This window comes from Sphaerodactylus townsendi, linkage group LG03 (assembly GCF_021028975.2).
Source record: "Sphaerodactylus townsendi isolate TG3544 linkage group LG03, MPM_Stown_v2.3, whole genome shotgun sequence".
Lineage (NCBI taxonomy): Eukaryota > Metazoa > Chordata > Lepidosauria > Squamata > Sphaerodactylidae > Sphaerodactylus > Sphaerodactylus townsendi.
The window spans coordinates 48,753,468-48,772,706 of NC_059427.1; the positions used below are offsets into that span (position 1 = coordinate 48,753,468).

General features: G+C 45.6%; 1 protein-coding gene across 1 annotated transcript in view; it reads right to left on the reverse strand.

Moving 5' to 3' along the window:
- Positions 1-563: 563 nt before the first annotated feature.
- Positions 564-19,239, reverse strand: part of CHST13 (carbohydrate sulfotransferase 13) — a 74,524-nt gene continuing 55,848 nt past the window's right edge. The window contains exons 2-3 of the mRNA XM_048491845.1: positions 14,863-14,945; positions 564-3,152 (exon numbers count right to left, since the gene is read on the reverse strand). Of these exons, the coding sequence (XP_048347802.1) occupies positions 2,307-3,152; positions 14,863-14,945 (929 nt within the window). The 3' untranslated portion in view covers positions 564-2,306. The remainder of the gene's footprint in view (positions 3,153-14,862; positions 14,946-19,239) is intronic.

A 19,239-nucleotide genomic window follows, 5' to 3' on the forward strand; every position in this document is an offset into this window, starting at 1 on the left:
CTGCAGAGGAAGGCAATGGCTAACCATCTCTGCTTCTCATTTGCCTTGAAAAGCCCCTTGTTGAGGCCACCATAAGTTAGCTGCAACTTGATGGAACTTTACACACACATCTTGCAAGGTTGCTGCAAAGAGAATTCCAATGTGTGGGCTAAGCTCCTTGGAGGGAAAGCAGACCCACACATAATCATCCAACAAATTATTTTGCTTTTGGAAATCTCTCTCCAGAATAAACTAAATAAAGTCTGGATGTATTAGTCAACCTGGATTAGTACACAATTCAGAGTAGTATCAATTGCCGACTTGTCCTAGTCTAGATTTCAATTCAGTCTAATGCATCAGATAGGAGTAATATGTTCAAAAAGTATGCGTTTGGAATAACCAAGGCACCATGCCTTTGTATCAGCCCTTTCATTTTTAATCCCACCTGAACACAAATATAAATGCTGTGCTGCACATGTTTTCACACCAGCCTCAGACATGTTACCACAATCACCCAATTAGCAGCACATTTATATAACAGAGGCTACACCCTGTGCACACAGACAAAAAAAATGAATGCAGGATGAGAAAGACAGGCTTTATTTAAGCACAACTGTCCAGTTGGACCAATTCAAATTTACAGTTTCAAGACTGATGCTTCAAGTACAATTGCTACAAAGCTCAGCAGCCTGGAAAGAGCTCGCCAACAAGGCTGTCTTGTGCCACACAGGCTCTGTGTCCACTTTCACACACTCGGCTGTGCTTCCAAATCCCACAAATCCCAGGATAAGGGGTCCTGTTTTCCCATTTCTAGAGTGCATTCTCTTCCCCAGGACTCCAAAGTGCTGCCCAAGAAATGAACTGAAATGCCTGGTACAGATTTGACCTATACGTGAGAAGATAGCTTCTCTGGGTGAGAAGCAACGGCTGGTTTTAAAAGGAGATTAGACAGATGTATGGCAGATAGATCAGTCAATGCCTATTAACCAGGGCTGGTAAAGGGAACCTCCATATTCAGAGGCAATAAACCTCTGAAGCCCAGTGCTAGGAGGCTACATCAGGGGAAGGCCTTGGTCTCCCTGGCCTGGTTGTTGGCCCTCTGGGGCCACTGGTTGGCTGCTGTGTGAAAAAGGATGCCAAACTAGATGGCCCTCTGGTCTGATCCAGCTTGGCTATTATTATTTGGCAATGCTCTACCACAAGGCAGTAATCCAAGTTTAACAGAAGAGAAGATCATTCTAGTGTTGGGCAAAGACAAAGCAAGACAGCCCTGTTCGAAGTGCTGGACCCGTCCTCTGCTGGCTGCCGTAAGGATGCCAAAAGAACCTACTCTTTCCTAGGTTCACTATCCCTTCCTTCCAGACAAGGGCTCATCACCTGGCTCTTTCTAAGCGTAGTTGGCATAAATAGAATCTAGAGGAAGTCTATCTCCAACTGAAGGAAATAATGACAAAGAACACAGAGATTTCAAGGAAAACAAGTGATGGTGGCTGCCACCATGGAGATATTTGGTTTTCATCCTCTAGAGGTGATACAAGAGAAAGGAAACAAATGGTGAGTTGCCAGTGCAAATTTTCAGAAACAAGAGACATGTTGGGTCTGTGAAATGTGCCCTGTGCCTACCATGCCTCTTGCACAAAGAACAGAAATGCCATCTGTAGGGTTGGAGACTGGCGGGACCCAAAGATACCGAGTGGCTGAGTGCTTCCCACACAAGCACACGGACACACAGATGCCAAGAGGGCGACCTACTAAGCAGTGCTCCACTGGAATTTCGAGTCATGACAATGGAGTTTGCAGGAAAATAAGCCCCAAGAGGTGCCCAGTTCTATCACATGCCAGCTGAGAGAAAGTGGAAGGGGGTGGAAATACGCTTTATTTCACAGAAAAATCTTGTTCATACTATGATATTGTTCACACTAGGACGCTTCTTGTGGGTCACATTCCGACTTCTTCAAAGTACAAGATAAAGATTTGGGGCAGTTTTAAACACATTTAAAATACATCTTTGTTGCTTTTCAGATTGTTCCTGACAGACTCCACCCACCCATCCTCCTCACAAAAGGCCACAATTCCAGTATGTTCTGGAAACAACTTCCTTTGGTTGAGAGACAGAAGGAAGTACAATTAAACAATAGTAATTTAATGTACTTGGGAAACAGAGTGAAAGAGACAGAACTGTGGCTGCAGTGTTAACAGACTGGAATCATGCTATATTACCCATAACCCCTACAGCCGGAATGGATAAGCAATTCCTTTTTTTGCTCTTTGGCTGACAGAAGAAGTCCAAAATGGAGAGTGAGGGACAGGGTCTCCGGTCACCAGCCTCACCGGATGCGCAAATAAGAAGGAATGGAGTAATTGAAGAGCAAATAATCCATTTTGTATAAATTAAATAGTCTCCTTTGGTAAAAGGGGCTAATGTTCCGGAAGAACTTAGCTGTCATGTCATCATTGGTCCTGGTGGTCTTGGAAGAGGATGGGAATTTGACGCCTGCGTCAGCCCCAACCAGTTGCAGGATGTAGTTGGCATCCTCGGCCAATGTCTCATACTTGCCTATCACATCATAATGGATGATGCAGGGGTGACAAAGGGAGTATACCCGTTCCCAGTGCTCATTGAAAGGTTCCTCATGCTGCGTCTGCGGATCCAGCAAGTAGTACACAAACTCCTCAAAACGTACATCATGGCCACGCTCCACGGCCTCTTCACTAGGGTCTTGCCGATGCCGCTGAATGATCTTGGTCCCATACCGCTTGTGGAATGCCGTGTTGTAGCTACGAGTGAATTTGTTGCGATAGGCCGAGACCAGCCGTTCAAAAGGTTCCCGAACAAAGATGAACTTGAGGTAGTTACGCAAGCGGTAGTTGATCTCAGGAATGCTGTATTCAGAGAGGGTGCGAAGGTTGGATGATACATGAGCCTCACTGGCTGGGATGTCCAAAGGGTCTTGGTACTTGCCGTTCCCTGTCAAGACCATCATGACTCGTTTCCAGTTAGTGCAGGCCACCTTGGGGACATAGCAGTAGAGAAGGCTGTGAACATCGTCAACCACCAAGTGCCGCAAGTCATCAGAAGTCAGAAGGCGACGCTTGCGGGTGTAGCGATTACACACTGTACTTAAAACGTCTCGCCTCTGTTGGTGAGTAGCTTGCAGGGAAGACAGCTCAAACTGAGGAAACACAACAGGGAACAGATCACTGCATAATGACCATTAAACTCATAGAGCTAGATTCCAGTCACTTCCTTGTTCAGCTCCATGAATTCCTGTGTATTAAGGACACAAAGGAATTCATGCTGCTCGAAGGTAGTGTTCACCTGCCAAAAGCTGACTACCCCTTAGCCCACGTTTTAATTTCATTTATTTATATCCTTCTTTTGTCCCCAGTGGGGACACAAAGTGAATTACAGTTCAAAAAGGAAATTACCATGTTTCCCCGAAAATAAGCCCTACCCCCAAAATAAGCCCTATTATGATTTTTCAGGATTTTTGGAGAATGCTTGAAATATAAGCCCTCCTCCAAAAATAACGATAGTTACAGATCACGAATCGCGGACAATGCCCTGTGCTCCCTGCCAATGAGGATGCAGCTTGCATCACATGTGATGGGGAAGTAACAGGTTGCTGAGAGCCCGCATTAATTAACTGTGAAGATACCGTATTTCCCCAAATATAAGACATCCCCCCAAAATAAGCCTTAATGCATCTTTTGGTGCAAAAATTAATATAAGACCCTGTCTTATTTTCAGGAAAACACGGTACTATTGATATGGACAAAAGATATGGGGGGGGGGGGGAGGAATACACAGTAGATCTTCCAACATATCTTCCTGCCAGCTCTAAGCTACAGCCACCAACTAAAGGCAGCAGCCCTTTTGGCTCACTCTTTTGGCCATGGCTAAATATCTCTATAGCCTTAGATACCTGTATAGCAAGAGGCCTTAGATACCTGTACAATAAGAGGAGGACAAAGTCAGCTAGGTGTTATTTAGCTGCTGTTAGTCAGTTAGCAGGCCCTTCTCCATTTCCTCCCCTGTCAGATAGCCACCTTTTATGGCAACCAAGCAGAACATATTGAATGCCATTCTTCCACGGAACTTAGAAAGGGTGGAGAGGAAGCTAATTTTAGCCCTAGAACTCTAGAATGAACAGGGAGGACTGAAGTTGGTCTGGAAGAGCATGCTGTTGTGAATGCCTTTAATGTGGTTGGGAAAGTGGAGGGAGGGGGGAGAGGAGGAAGCAGCAACATTTCTCTCCCCTAGCTGACTACTACTGATGGTTTATTTAACCAAGCAAACTGGGATGCAGTGATATGAAGATAAAGGAATGGTAGCAAGCAGAAACATGTAGGCGAAACAGGTGAAAAGGCAACTTCAAGGGAAAACTTGGAATGGAAGTAATTAGGCTTGCCAAATTGAGGCTGTTTCCTCCATACCACATATAGGTCTAAAAGGAAGATCCCCGACATAACACAGCATTAAAAAACAAACAAACAGGAGTCCACTGGCTCTGTGGAGGCAAACAAAGTTTATTCCAGCACACGATTTCATAACTCAGTGCTCACTTTGTGAGATGCATGAAGACTCCTTGCATGCATTTGATGATGTGAGCTGTAACTCTCAAAATTGATGCTGGAATAATCTCTGCTAAGTTTCTACAGTGCTACTGGACTTGGGTTTGACTTTATAGCAGACTATTATGGCTACCGATTTGGAATATTCACATCTTTCTTAGCCTCTTAATCATTCTGCAACAATAAAAAGTAGTCATAGAGAACGTGCCTACACACAAATTTAACTGTCTTAATAATCCCATCCCCTGGGAGAGAGGGCTGCGATCTTTGAAGCCCTGCAGCACACTCCTCAAACGGCAGTTCCCAGAATTATTTGGTGGAATCTGACTATTGAATCTGCTACCATCCCAACACAGCATATGCCTGTAGCATTTGTGGCTGTTACCACTCCTTCAGGATCCCTTACCGATATAGTCTCTCCCCAAAATGGTGGGTTACTGCTCTCTGTTCTCTCCCTGAACACTGTTGTTTTAGTTTCCCAAATAATAGCTTACTGAGTGATTGGACTCAATCTAGAATGATTATTGCCGTTATATCTGAAACACCACTTGCATATACAGAAGGAGTTTGCCACTAAGGGATCTCTGAATTACCACGGGTATGCCCATTGGCTGAAGAGGAAATAAGTCTCAGTGACTGGCACCAAATATCAGGATGAGTGCTCTGCGCTACACAAAATCAACTCTGGACGGAATGACATGATCACAAATCTGCCTTCGGGCGATTCAAACATTTCTCTTCCTGCTCCTTATTGCATTCCTTTCCTCTGACCATCCATCTGTTTGGAAGAGTCGTGCCAGGCTGCTTAGCAGGGCACAGCTCTGCCTTAGGCCTCGAACAAGTTAATGATCTGAATGGCCTCTTTGCGACTTACGCTCTCTTTCTTGTATTTCCCACTGGCCAGTGCCCTCCTTTAAGTGAACACAAACAACATCACTTTGTGGAAGGAGCCTCCCCTTCTTTTCCTCTTAGTATCAGTTACGAGCACACTGTTCTCTTCAGCCCAGAAAAGCTCCAGTTGCAGCATAAGAGCTCAGGCTGTTGTGTTTATTTCCTCTGAGTAAATCCAGGGTACACTCTCATGGAAATGCATTCCCCTTGAGGCTCACCTGGTGTTACTGTATTGTCTTGTAGGCACCAGGCCAAGCACTGCTCTTTACCCAGACCTTTAGTTGAAGCACTCCATCTTTTAAAGCTGCTTTTATGGTCCACTTCTATCCTGGGAGCTGTTTTATGGGTATCATTTTAAGATACTTAATTTTTGTTCAGGTTTGTTTAGGTATCGATAACGTCATTATTGTTTTATGTTTTATTGGATTTGTTTTTACTTTGTGAACTACCCCAATCAATTCTTTGGAAAGGCAGCACATAAATCCCACCAAATAAGTAAATTTTGGATAGCACACACTTTTTAACTGCATACATGATGATTGATCTATGACGGCAACATGAATTCAAAGATGATACACAATGAAGTCTCTGTTTTATTCTTGAAATGGTGGCCTGTAAGTATCATGCCCTTTGCTTGCTGAAGTACGATACCTTCTGTCAGCCTAAGGAGATTTCCTCCAACAGAAAAGGAGGTTGGGGAAGAAGAGCCACTTCCTCAGCAGAAGGCTTATTAGGTTGGTGGAAGGCTTCAAACTTTGTTGAGAGAAGTGGTAAGATACAAGCCAGCATTCTGAATGTTTATTGCAGAGTTGTACTTCAGGACTAACAAGAGGGAACCCGCCAAAGATTGGCAGGAGCATTTCATTTCCCACTCCCACACTATTTTATTTTTTCCATTCCTGAAAGTCTCCATAGTCTCTCAGTTTTTCCTGCTTCCATATCTCCTTCCCACCCACAAGCCAACCCACATTTATCTGTATCTGCATCTTCAACTTTCTCTCTCCCCTCCCCTGCAGCCTTCACATATGAAAACTACAGCCCAGAGGTTTGGTGCCTGCCACTTGCACAGTAGGGAATCCTCAAGGACTTGGGCGGGGGGGGGCACCATACCTTCCTCTATTCCCCCTCCCTGCATTATTTCCTCTTTCCATTTCCTGTCAGCCCCTATAGGTAACTGTATAAGTAAATTCCCCTCTCCTGTCTCATTCTCTCCTGTGAGAGCCAGTGTAGTACAGAGGTTAAGAGTGACATACTCTAATCTGGAGAACTGGGTTTGTCTTCCCCACTCCTCCACATGAAGCCTGCTGGGTAACGTTGGGTCAGTCAGTTTTCTCAGAACTCTCTCAGTCCCACCTACCTTACAAGGTGTCTGTTGTAGGAAGAGGAAAGGAATGTGATTATAAGCTGCTTAAGGTAGAGCAAAGTGGGGCATGAAACCTACTATTCTTCCTTCTTAGCCATTCAATAATCTACCTTTTACCTCCAAATCACCCCTACACCCCTCCCCCGCACCGACTTGGCTTGTCCGAGCCAAGTCAGCCCACGGGAGGAGGGGATGGCCACCCGGCGGCTCCTTCTATGCTGGCTGGCCACAGGGCAGCTCCTGCCTGGACGGCAGGAGCCAGACTGAGGCCGTGGCTCAGCAGCAGGGGCTCAGGAGGTCATGGCTTGGCACCTGAGCCACTTGCTGGTGAGCCACAGCCGCAGGTGTGCTCCTACCCTTGGAGCCAGCCTGTAGCCACGGCTCAACAGCAAACAGCTTAGGTGCTGAGCTGCGACATCCTGAGCTGCCCGCTGGCGCCAGCTTCCCCCTCCTGTGCTCCGCGTGGGGGGGAGTTGATGCTGGCAGGCGGCTCAGGAGGCTGCGGCTTGGCACCTGAGCCACGTGCTGAGCCATGGTCGCAGGCATGCTTCTGCCCTTGGAGCCAGCCTGCGGCCATGACTCATCAGCAGGAAGCTCAGGCACAGAGCTGCGGCCTCCTCAACCGCTTGCTGGTGCCAGCTCCTCCTGTGCCCTAGTTACCTTGCCGCCAAGGTAAGTGGCGCGTGGGCGTGTGTGGATGGGGGGGGGGGGGGGGGCGTTGGGTGCATAGGGCAGTTGTTGCCCCAGGAGCCATTTTCCCCAGAAACACCTCGGGAGGGGGACCAAGGTGGCTTTCCAAGTTCCGGAGCAACTGGCCGCCTTGCGGCCTGGCTGCTCTGAGGAGCTAAAAGCCCCATCGCCCACTCTCCCAGGGGAGGCGGAGCGAGGGGGCTTTCAAAAACCCCTCTCCCAAGGGAGTGAGGGGACTTTCAGAGCAGTGGCGGCAAGGCCCGCTGACCCCCCTCTATCCGCACAAGAAGTCCTTCCTCAGCACGTAAGTGAACAACGGGGGGGGGGGGGCACAGCAAAGGGGGCGTGCGGCGGGGGGGGACTGGTAGTTAAATTATTAAAATCCCACCACTGAGCCAGGCCTAATTGAGTCATGCAAATCAGGTGATATCAAATTGCACAGTGGTTGCTGCCAGACCTAGGACTGCCAACCTCCAGGTGGGACCTGGAGATCTCTTGGAATTATAGCTGAGCTCCAGACAACACAGATCTAACCCCTGGAGAAAATGGCTCCTTTGGAGGGCAGACTGTATAGCATTTTATTTGAGACCCCTCCCCTCTCCCCAGGCCGTTCTCCCTAGACTCCACCCCAAAAATCTCCAGAAACCTGCCAACCTGAACCTGCCAACCCTAGCCCCAGACCTGGCCTGGATCAGTCCTCCCTCCCAGTCCTCCCTCCCAGATCAGTCCTCCCTCAAAGACCAAAATAGCCCTGGCATGGGCCCTGCTCTCTCTCTCTCCCCCTGCCTTTTACTCACAGAAATTCTAAGCCTGGAATGCTGTGGTTGTGTAGCAACAGCAACTGGGGGAATCTTGTTTATTAAAGCTACTGTTATTCCTTTTGTTAGTTTGGGTTTTTCATGCCCCAAAATTCTTTTTTTAGGTTTCACTTTTTTATGGGAATATGGGGCATTTCTAGAGGTTGTAGAAAGACTGTCTTGCCTGTTCACAGCTTCAATCACTGGATCTACGTCTCTTCAGATTAAGCCAAACTTGGCTATTAAAATTTACAAGTGGGGACCCACACTCTGTTGTCTTTGTTTCTTTCTCTCTGCCCCTTTCTTTGTTAAAGTTCCTCTCTCTCTTTCTGCCCATATCTGCCTTCTCCCCTCAGCCCTCCTAAAACTGTTTTTCTCCTTTTTACGGTACTCTGATCTCTGTTCTCCCCTCACTTGTTTTCAGTCCATTTCCCCCATCTCTTACCCCCAACCTTCCTCAGACATTGTCCCTTCTCTTCCCACCCCCTCAGTCTGGTCTCTGTTTCTCTCCCCCTTCCCTCAGACAATTTCCTCCCTCCATCTTTGAGCCGGGTGATGCTACCTGGGAACCATTCCAAGATTGGAATGGCTTCCAGCAATTGCTAGGCCTGGAGTGACTTCTGGTATCTACTGCCACCACACCTGGAGCCTCTTTTGGCACCCACCACCACCATGCCTGGATCATCTCCTGGTGTACACTACTACCAGGCCTGGAGCAGCTGCCTGAAGCTGGGCCTGGAATGGCTCCTTGCAGCAGCTACAGGCTACAGCTGCATTGTCTGTGCATCTGTTAAACACCTAAACTCTGTTTGCATGTCATAAGCATAATAAGAAACAGCATGTTTACTGCAGCTCACAAGTAAGCACAATGGAGACATTAAGGCATAAATGTTATAACACTCAACAGTGTTCTTTTGCAGAATTGCAAGTGAGTTGTTTTGTAGAAGTTTACTAGACAACAAATGAAGTCACACTAAATAATAGAACAGCAAACTCTATCTACGCAAGTGCTCAGTCTGGGTGTCTGTGCAGTCTATATGTGCCTGTGTGTCTGTCTCTCCTCTTTTGCTGGAAGAAGAATCAGAGATATCGTTCCAGAAGCTCATGTGATTCTAGGCATGTGGCTTCAATAGTTAACTCTTGCTTGACTGAATGAAATAGACACTTGTAAAATCCTAACAAATAGTCACTCTGCTATATGGGCTCACCAGGGAGTTTGCTGTGACAGCAGTTATCTGGCTTTCATTTCCTTATTTCAATTTCCTTAGTTGTCAAAAGTTCTGTTTTAAGAGAAGAAATTTTATTTTGGTGAAAGACATTTATACTAGCCACACCCAGGCAGAATCCTGGCATATGTCAACATATGTAGTAGGCAAGTGCTTCTACAGTCTAGTTCTCTCCGACAGCAGCTGAGATGACAAACCCATGTGCAGACTGTACTTCACACTGAATGCTCCTGCATTGAAAGAAATCCCCACAAACAGGAAACCAGCATGCCAATGTAGCATTAAATCCTTCTAGCTTTTTATTTGAATGGACAACCATTCACTCCTGTCCAGAGAAGGTATTCCTACCTCATCTGCTTTTCAAGAGAATTTTAAGAGCTAAAAAAACCCCAATCTCTAACTAGATCAATCTCTAGATAACAGAATGTTGACTTAAGTGTGGCAGTTTTGATATAGTGTTTCATGGTGTGATAAGTTATTACCACACTGTAAACCACGGAATGTGTAAACCATATTGTGAAAGGTGCAATCTGTCAGCTACCTCCCCATCATGACATCTACTTTCAGGCGTCAGATCAATAAGATAAGTAAAAAGCAACTGCCTCTAGGTTTGGATTATATAAACCAAAATAACCTCATAATATATTTCAGCTTCAGACTTGTTCACACATACCAAGGATGAATTGGAAGCTAAAGTTATTTCAATTTCCTCAGACATGATCAGAGGTTCAGGTAATGTTCCAATACATGGTATTCTGATTGAAAGAGGGAACATGGCACCATAGCAAGGGAATCTAAATCTTTTTCCCTGTCATTCTTTTTCCAGTCTAAAATTGCTCCAGGCTCTGCTAGGGGAAATATTCAGGTTCAGATACAGATTCCTGCTACATTTACAAGAAAACAAAACAAAAATCCAGCAGCATCTTAAAAATTAACAACATTTCTTCCAGTACAAGCTTTTGCGAAACAGAGATAACCTTTTTGAGTACTGTCTCACAAAACCTCATACAGAAATAAACATTAATCCTGTTTTGTCTTGTTTTGCTACAACAGACTAACAAGACTACTCCACTGGAGTGTCTATAACAGGGGTCGGGAACCCACGGCTCACGAGCCGCATGCGGCTCTTCCGCCGCTGTTCTGAGGCTCCATGAGCGGAGCCGCCGGCCCCCTCTTCGCCCGCCCTGCAGGAAGCAGGGCGGGCACATCTCCAGCCCGTGGCCGGCAAGGCCGCGCCGCGGGCATTGGCTCCTGCCTGCTCTGCTGCTTGCGGGGCGGGCGCTCTCCCGGCGGCCGGGCAGGCTGAGCCGCCGGCCCCCTCTTCGCCCGCCCTGCAGGAAGCAGGGCGGGCACATCTCCAGCCGGCGGGGGGGGGGTGAGCGGGCAGGGGGAGGGAGGGCGAGCGAGCGAGCAAGTCGGCGGGGGAGCGGACGGGGGGCGAGCGAGTGGGTGGGGGGGTGGGGGTGAGCCAAATGGCTCTTTGGTGGTGAGCCAAATTTGGTGGTGAGCCAAATGGCTCTTTGAGGGGAAAAGGTTCCCGACCCCTGGTCTATAACAAACAGGGTAAACAATGGATCTGCCTGTATCAATCTGTATCAATCTCCTGGCCAACATATTTTGAATAGTGTTCGCTCATTCCCATGTCTTTATCATGAGCCTGGAGAGGTTTTAAGATTCCTTCCCATCACAGCTGTAACCAGAGTGGGATCACTGGGTGCACCCTCTAATCTATATGCAGTTTATCCAGGGAACTCAAGGTAGAATATATTGCTTTCCCCTCCTCCAAGTAAGTGGTCAAAAGTAGGTCAACAGCTACTGCAGGGGGTAGGGGGTGGGGACCAACTGTTGGAAGTGGGCCCCTCCCTGGAAAATATATCATGCCGCACATGTGAATCTCCAGTTTTCTTTAAAAAAGAAAGAAAACTTAGTCCTTCACCCTTTTGTTGCAGGGATATAAGGGGAAATTTATAGGTCATTTTTGTCCCATTCCCTGGGAAGAAAGCAAGAATGGAAGATACAAGATTTTGCAGCTGAATCACTTAACCTGATCAAATTCCTAATCTTCTGTTGTACCATTTCCCCTCTCCTCCCTGATCCTTGATTTCTTGTTTTTTCCCTCCCTTCTTTAATATCCACAGTGACATGAGCAGAACACTGGGTAGAAAACTGGAGTGAGATTCATGCTGCTTTGGGACGTTTTCCTCTGTTTGCAACAGGAAAATCTGCTTCACCAGTAGGTGAGGCAATCTGACGGGGGCAGGGACAGAAAAAGCAGTTTCCGTTTCACTCAGCATGAGATTGAGTTTTAATAATTAACTGCAAATTTCCTTACTATAACTAGACCATGCTGCGTAAGAACATGAATGCCTCTGAGCATGTGCCAAATGAGTATGCCTCCCCCCATCTGAAATTAGCACTACAGAAGCATAGTGCTCAAACAAATGCTTTACTACAGAAGGCCAATGGGCTGAGGGGGCACAATGTCCTAAATTAAACCATCATTAATTGCTGGAAAAATTGTTAGAATTAATCTGTGCCAAGAATAATCAATTTTTGAATGTCAAAATTGCAAATACTGTCTTCTATTCAACTATACCACTAGCTACCTGCTATCAGGGCTTAATTTCTAGGTGAGAGGAAATGACATGTAAGCAGGAGGTAAGTCAGGAATCTTCCATTTTAATAACAAAGGGACTGACTAATTGCTCTCTCGCCACACATCCACCCCCAACTTTCCCAACACAATCTGGAACCCTGCCCTATAATCTTACGTTCTGTAACATCTCTTGAGAGAAGGACGTATGTATACTAACAAAGGACTCAAGAGCAAATCACCTTTCCCTGGTGTGCTCTGCTGCAATCATATGGCTTCTTCTCAGATTCCTATGCTTGCCTCCTTGTGGTATTTACTGGAGATGTAAATGAACTATGGGAGGCAATAAAAGACACTAAAGGTTCAACTATAATTTAGATTTAACACACGATTAATTTTCATGCTATTTGCTTTTGTTTTGTAAATGGCCCTTCCCTTCAGATCATGTGCCACATTACTATTGGCATGGGGAATTACTTCTATTCAGTGTGACACCACAGGTCCTATCACATGACGTCTTTGGACCCCTGCCCACAACCTCAGCAGGCCCTGCTCAACAAGTCTCAGGGATTAGGATTAGGATGATGGGAACTTTGCAACCTTATCCCCTTTTCTCAGTGTACTCCTGTCCTCTCACCAGGATCTTTCTTACTATGGGCTTGCTGAGCTTCGTGGATGAAGCAAGGATTTCCCCCATCTTAGTTCAGCAATCTAACCACAATGTCATGATGATACTTACTTCTTAAGCTTTAAGAGAGAAATAAAGTCGCACCAAAGAGCTACTGTGGGATCCAAGTACATTCACCATCAGACTGCCAGATTCCTCACTCTGCCTGCAACCAAGAAGTTCTGACTGTGCTGCTGAAGTATTTGAGGCCATTCATTCTGATCTTTGCAAACAGCCTGAGAAAAGTCAATAGTAGCTCAGAAAGGTACTGGGGGAGGGGGAGTTGTCTATTTAATTATGCAGCTCATCTTGGACAATACCTCAATGCTACTTTCTAGCTTGGTGCTTTGAAGGCTGTGGGGGTGTGGTGGGGTCCTTGCTGAATGGGAACAGGTACAAGAACGTCCCAGATGTACACAATGCTACCAGTGGATCCACTAATGGGACTGGGCAAAATCACCCTGTTCCAATGTTGGTGCTCTGTAGCTGACCTCGTTGAGGTCTGGCTTCCAACAGAATGAAAGACTAAAACACTGCGTGTGTACACAGAAGTGGTTTAAGTAAAAAAAAAAATGACAACAGCACAATCCAGGGGGGGGGGGGGCTGAAGGGAGTTGTTGAGGTGGTATGACCCTACAGTGGCAGAAATGCCCTCCCTGTGACACTTACTTCGGCAGTGGGAAGGTTTTTTCCTTTCTGTGTGAATCAAAATTCCTCTAGAAGCAGCACAGTAGCAGCACCATTCCCACCCACCCAGGCCTCTGGATTGGGCAGCCCGAAGTTCACATTGTTCACTAAAATCCCAATTTCTTCAGGATGCAACTAGACATAACAGCATAACAGCCCAAACTGATCCTAGCCTAGGCCGCTTCTGCACAGCGACAGAAACGGCATTCGCACAGTCTCATGCAGGCAGCGTGACCTGCAGAGCCAGGTCCATGTGGAGCTGTGGGTCATCCCGTTCACCTACCTCTCCTCCCTGCCAGCTCTGGATGGCTGGGGAGACACACCCACACTGCCCTCCAACCTCCCGGGGTTGAAGGGCAGCGTGCGCGTGTCTCTCCAGCCATCCAGAGCTGCACAGGGAGGAGAGGTAGGTGAACAGGAACACCGGAGGGGCCAAAAGCGACGCCCTCGTGAAGGGTGAGCTTTGTACCGTGCCAGTGGGAAGATGCCGCTTTTGAAAAAACTCACTCAGGGAGCAAGTTTCAAAAGCAGCGTTTTTGCACCGGTTGGAAGGGGCGAGCACAGCACTGCTGCAATGCAGCAGCACCAGCTGTGCGAACAGCACCCCAGGGACAGTGTTTTTACTGTCCCTAGGGTGCTGTTTTTCAGCTGTAAGGAAATGGCCTTAGTCTTTATAAAGCAAGGCAGGAGACATACTTAAACCACAACATTGCCAAGGTTGCCAACAGGCCTGGAGAAAAATATCCTGTCCCCTTTAAGATAAACTTAATGTGTAGAAAAGCTGAAGCATTTCTTGGGATTAAGGTAAACAACACTGCCCAAAAACAACATTGCCCATTAAGCCTCTCTTAAAGGGACAGGACTTTTTTTCCCTCCAGGCAACTGACAATTCAAAGTGCTGGTGACTAAAAAGAGGGACAGATGATTTTTTTCCCCCTAGCCTCCGTTTCTTCTTGAAACACTTTCTCCCCAACTATTAATTTCTAGCCATCATTATTTCTGGTAGCAAGCTCAAATCAGGAGAAAAGCAACCAGTCAGAAACATTTTTAACAGCAGGGCTGAGCACCGCTCTAAAACCTGCACTGAACTTTAAATCATCTTTTCCTGTCTTGGCACCGAACTGATTTCGATGCACAGGGGTTGCCGCCAGCATTTCTAGCATGTATGTCTCTGATGCCACTGCAGAATTTTTTCATATAAATGGGTTTCTGTCTTCCTTCCCATCTATGAATATTAAACACCTTGGAAAGTATCCAAAGCTGCAAGAGGCTCTGATATCCTCTGCAAGCAGGTGATCTCTTCTGGCTGGGTACTGTTGCTAGGTGCACAAAATATTCATCCTCTTCCTCCACTTCCTTCATGTGCTTCATCTCCTCTTTCCACATTTACTCACCCTGTCGATATCATAAAGAGTCTGAAGAGGACTTCTACCGGACTTGTCACGCCAGCTGGTTTTCAGAATTCTGTCCTCTGCAGCTGGAGAGACATAGAAAAGGGAAAGCAAGAAGTGTGATTTCATTTTTTTTTTCAAATACTGTGTAGTTGAGAAAATGGAGAATGGGAGATCTCAAGGGAGGATTCCCTCTGGAAAAGATTTTACATGTGCTCGATTTAGCCTGGTCCAAGATGAACAAACTGGACACTACAATAATACTAGAAAAAGCTGAAGGCAGCAAGAAAAGGAGACGACCCAACATGAGATGAATTGATTCTATCAAGAAAGCCGCAGCACGAACTTTGCAAGACCTGAGCAAAGCTGTTAATGATAGGATGTGGCATGCAAGGGAGGGGAGGGAAGTGGAGGGGGCATGCATGGGAGGGGAGGGGCCCCGGCATCTGGACCTGCCCTACCCACCCTAGCGGAGGGTGGGGGAGTGGAGGGAGGGGTGGCATTAATTCATAGGGTTTCCATTAGTCGGAAGTGATTTGACAGCATTTAAGACACACGCAAGATGAATACCATGAAATCCAGATGCTAGTTCAGTTTTGCATAGTCACCTATATGTCAAATAAAATAAACATATCATACTTTCCTTTCATTCTCCATCCTCTACATTCATTAATTCATGGGATCACTATAAGTCGGAAGTGACCTGATGGCACTTCACACACACAAATTAACAAATACTATGAAATCCAGAAGCTAGTTCAGAATTGTGTAATTATTAACTATTTGTCAAATAAAATAAAAAATAGAAACATAAAATAAAATTTAAAAATCTCTACATTCTCACCTTTGACATGCAACCTGCGGACTACCGGACTACTAGCAAGGGATGGGTCGCGTCTTACGGCTGTAGGTAGGAACATTTGTGCTAGAAGGCTCACAAACCCGATCAGGAGGGCTTTAAATTGAGTTTAGGTTGGGGGGAGACAGTATTCAAGCGGGCAGGAGTTCATCAAGTGCTTGAGATAATAGTTTGAAGGTTACAGAGCAGACCCCTGTTACAGAGAGAACTGAGCGAATAGTACAAGAACCCAACAGTGGGAGGGAAAAAACCTTAAATAGGCAGCCAGCAGGAATGAACCATGGCCTTGGATGTCTCTACACTGATGAACAAAGTATGGGAAATAAACAAGACAAACTTGAACTCTTAACACAGCATAGCAAATACGAGATAATAGGAATCACTGAAACCTTGTGGGATGAGTCTTATGATTGGAATGTAACAACTGAGTTGAGGGGTATAAACTATTTCAGAGAAATACACCAACTAGGAAAGGAGCGGGAGGAACATTATATATCACCTGTGAGCAGGTCCATGACTTAAATCCTGGAAGCCAGGTTGAGAGCAACTGGGTAAAAATTAAGGGGGAGAGAAACAACAGTGATCTCATTGTTGAAGTCTATTACAAACCCCCCCCCCCCCCAGCCAGACTGAAGAGTTGGAGGAGAGAAGGTTAAGGGGTGACATGATAGCCGTGTTTAAATATTTGAAGGAATGTCATGTTGAAAAGGGAGCAACCTTGTTTTCTGCTGCTCCAGAGACTAGGACCTGGTGCAATGGATTCAAACAAGAGAAAAGAGATTCCACATAAACAATAGGAAGAACTTCCTGAAGATGAGGGGTTTGACAGTGAAATACGCTGCCTTGGAGGGTAGTGGGGTCTCCTTCTTTGACGTTTTTTAAGCAGAGGTTGATGGCCATCTGTCAGGAGTGCTTTGTGTCTTCCTGTATGGAAGAGGGTTGAACTTGATGGCCCTTGTGGTCTCTTTCAACTCCATGATTTTATGATTCTATCCTCATGATGGCAAAAAGGTGAATGTTAATAGTGTCCCAAATCTGGCATTTGAGACAGACAGTGCTACTGGCTCAGCTGACCCTACAATGGGCAGGGTCCTCTTCTGACTATACCCAGCATTCAGATCTTTGTGTTCGCAGCATGAATAGCTCTCATGAATTGACTAACACCCACAGGTTTTTTTCTGTCTGTTCCATGCATGTGCCCTATGCTTTTCACACTTACTGATTACTGGAAAACCCATGCAAACACACACAGGAAAACGGTACAAGATACTAGACACCAGCAATTATTTTTTTGATTATCAGTCTCTGCTCTGGGCTGCAATATATTGCACACTGCTAGGAGCCAGTATAGCAGTTACACATTTAATCCAGTATGTAGATATTCTGAAGCACACAGAATGAAAGCAATTATAGGCCAAAACTGGCATTTTGAAGTGTACTTGGAAGCAACTGTAGTGTAGTTGCCAACAGACAGGTTGATCATGGCCATGGATTCGTAGTCTTGAAAAAGTCAGAACTGTTTGAGCAATCAGAGGAACGCTGCAGTTTTTTGCCAGCTTGTTGGAACACAGGAGGACAAATATACATAGGACTGGGCTGTAGGAATATGTTTATTCCAGAATTCTGTTTCCAACGGAAGCCAGGCAAGGTGCCTCAAATCTGGCATAAATGACCTGTTGGTTTCCCATATACTCAGAACTGGAAAGTTCTGTTTAATAGTTGTGGCTAATACCTGTTGACAGATCTATCCTCAATAGTTTTCTAGCCCATTTCCAAGTATCACAGCTTGTGGTAATGAATTCCTTGAAAATATATTTTCAGAAGAACAACTTGTGCTTGAACACCATGTCTGTTAGTGCTGGATTTTGTACATGCTCAGTGAAATCTTCCACACTCCTTTTCGTATGGTATTGCCCATTTATTTCAAAGGCACTTACTTCAGAGCCACTCTAAAGCCACTGAGTTGGATTCAGATTAAACTTTCCACATACGGAAGGCACTTCCATCAGCTGAACAGAACATTCCGGCCCTGCCAATCCCACTACAGACTCCCCAAAATGCAGCTTCTGGGGGACAGCGAGCCATTTGGAATGGTTTGAGAATAAAGTTGAGTATCTGAAGCAGGAAGGAGCAATTGCCAGAAATTACACATCCCTTTTCATCGATGGAAAATTTAGTCAAGACCCAATCGTAGTGTAGAAGCCTACAATCCTTGTCAATTGTTATTTAAATAAAGCAAGCCAACTCTTTAGTCCTACGATATCCAACACTGTTTTTGTTTGGTTTTTTATAAATAATACACAGACCCTTTGGTAGTGACCTTTTCTACACGCACATCTTATCACAGATTTTCCCAGCAGTTAAACCTTGTGTCTTGGAAAAGTTTTCTGTGAAATTATTCTGCACACCACCATCGCCACCACGTTCTTTTGTTTTTTCCCCCTTGTCTCTTCAGCTGCATTTTTTCCACATGCTACTGCTGAAAATATATTATTCCTGATGGTGGTGGGATGATATCCGTGACACAGAAGAACAACCATCCTCCCTTTTTTCTTTTGCGCAGGTGCTTTAGCGTTACTGTACAATTACATTTTAAAGTGGTAATTCAAGAATGTCTTAGCATCCATTTCAACTGTTGAGAACTACCGACCCAAAATGGAAGCCAAACAGCTCTTGGAGAAGGCACCATTACATGAAAGAACAGAAAAATGTAGCCCCCCCCCCCTCCAAGAACCAGAAATTTCTGATCAATAATTGTTATCGAAGAGGTTCTCAATTACATGCAGCTGTTACTCGTAGCACTCTTTTCAATTGCCTCAACATATCAGCATTCTATCGCTGACACAAGTGTTCCCAACTGCAAAATTGCTCTTTGCCCTAATGTAATATCACTCATTCTATGTGAAATTGATGAAGCTGATCCAACTGGCAATGTGAGTTTGTATCTTTGCCTGAATGTTACATTGCTCGTTTGTTATGACAAAGAGAAAAACAAATAAAATTCCTTTGAAAATGGAAGAGGAAGTGGAGGAGAAAATGGCTGAAAGAAAGGTTGAGTAACTACATGAGGGCATGGATAAGGACCAGGTGTATGGAGGGATGGAGAAATAAAGACCATTTCAACATGATCACACGCTCAAAGGAAGATGGCTTGGAAACAGATTTTTTAAGTTGCAGTTAAAGTGCTTGAGAATACAATGGAAGAAAAATGAAGGGAAACCATTTCCTGAACCAAGAGAAAATAAATGCAGAATTAAAAAAAAAACAACAGAATAACCTTTGGTGGCAAAATACATTGTAAGCGTCTCATGTGGAAAAGGCCAGCATCTTGCTAAATAAAACCACTTCTTACAGTGTCAGAGACTCCTCAGGCAAATTGCTCAGTAAGCAGCAAAAGCCACTAACAGTTGTTGGCTTGCTCAATGCAGAGGGGCCCTCAGCTTGTAACAAGGTGAAGTCATCCTGTGAGGCAGAGAGAAGGGTCTGATCAAACACAGGGTCAGCCACTGCACTGCCATGAG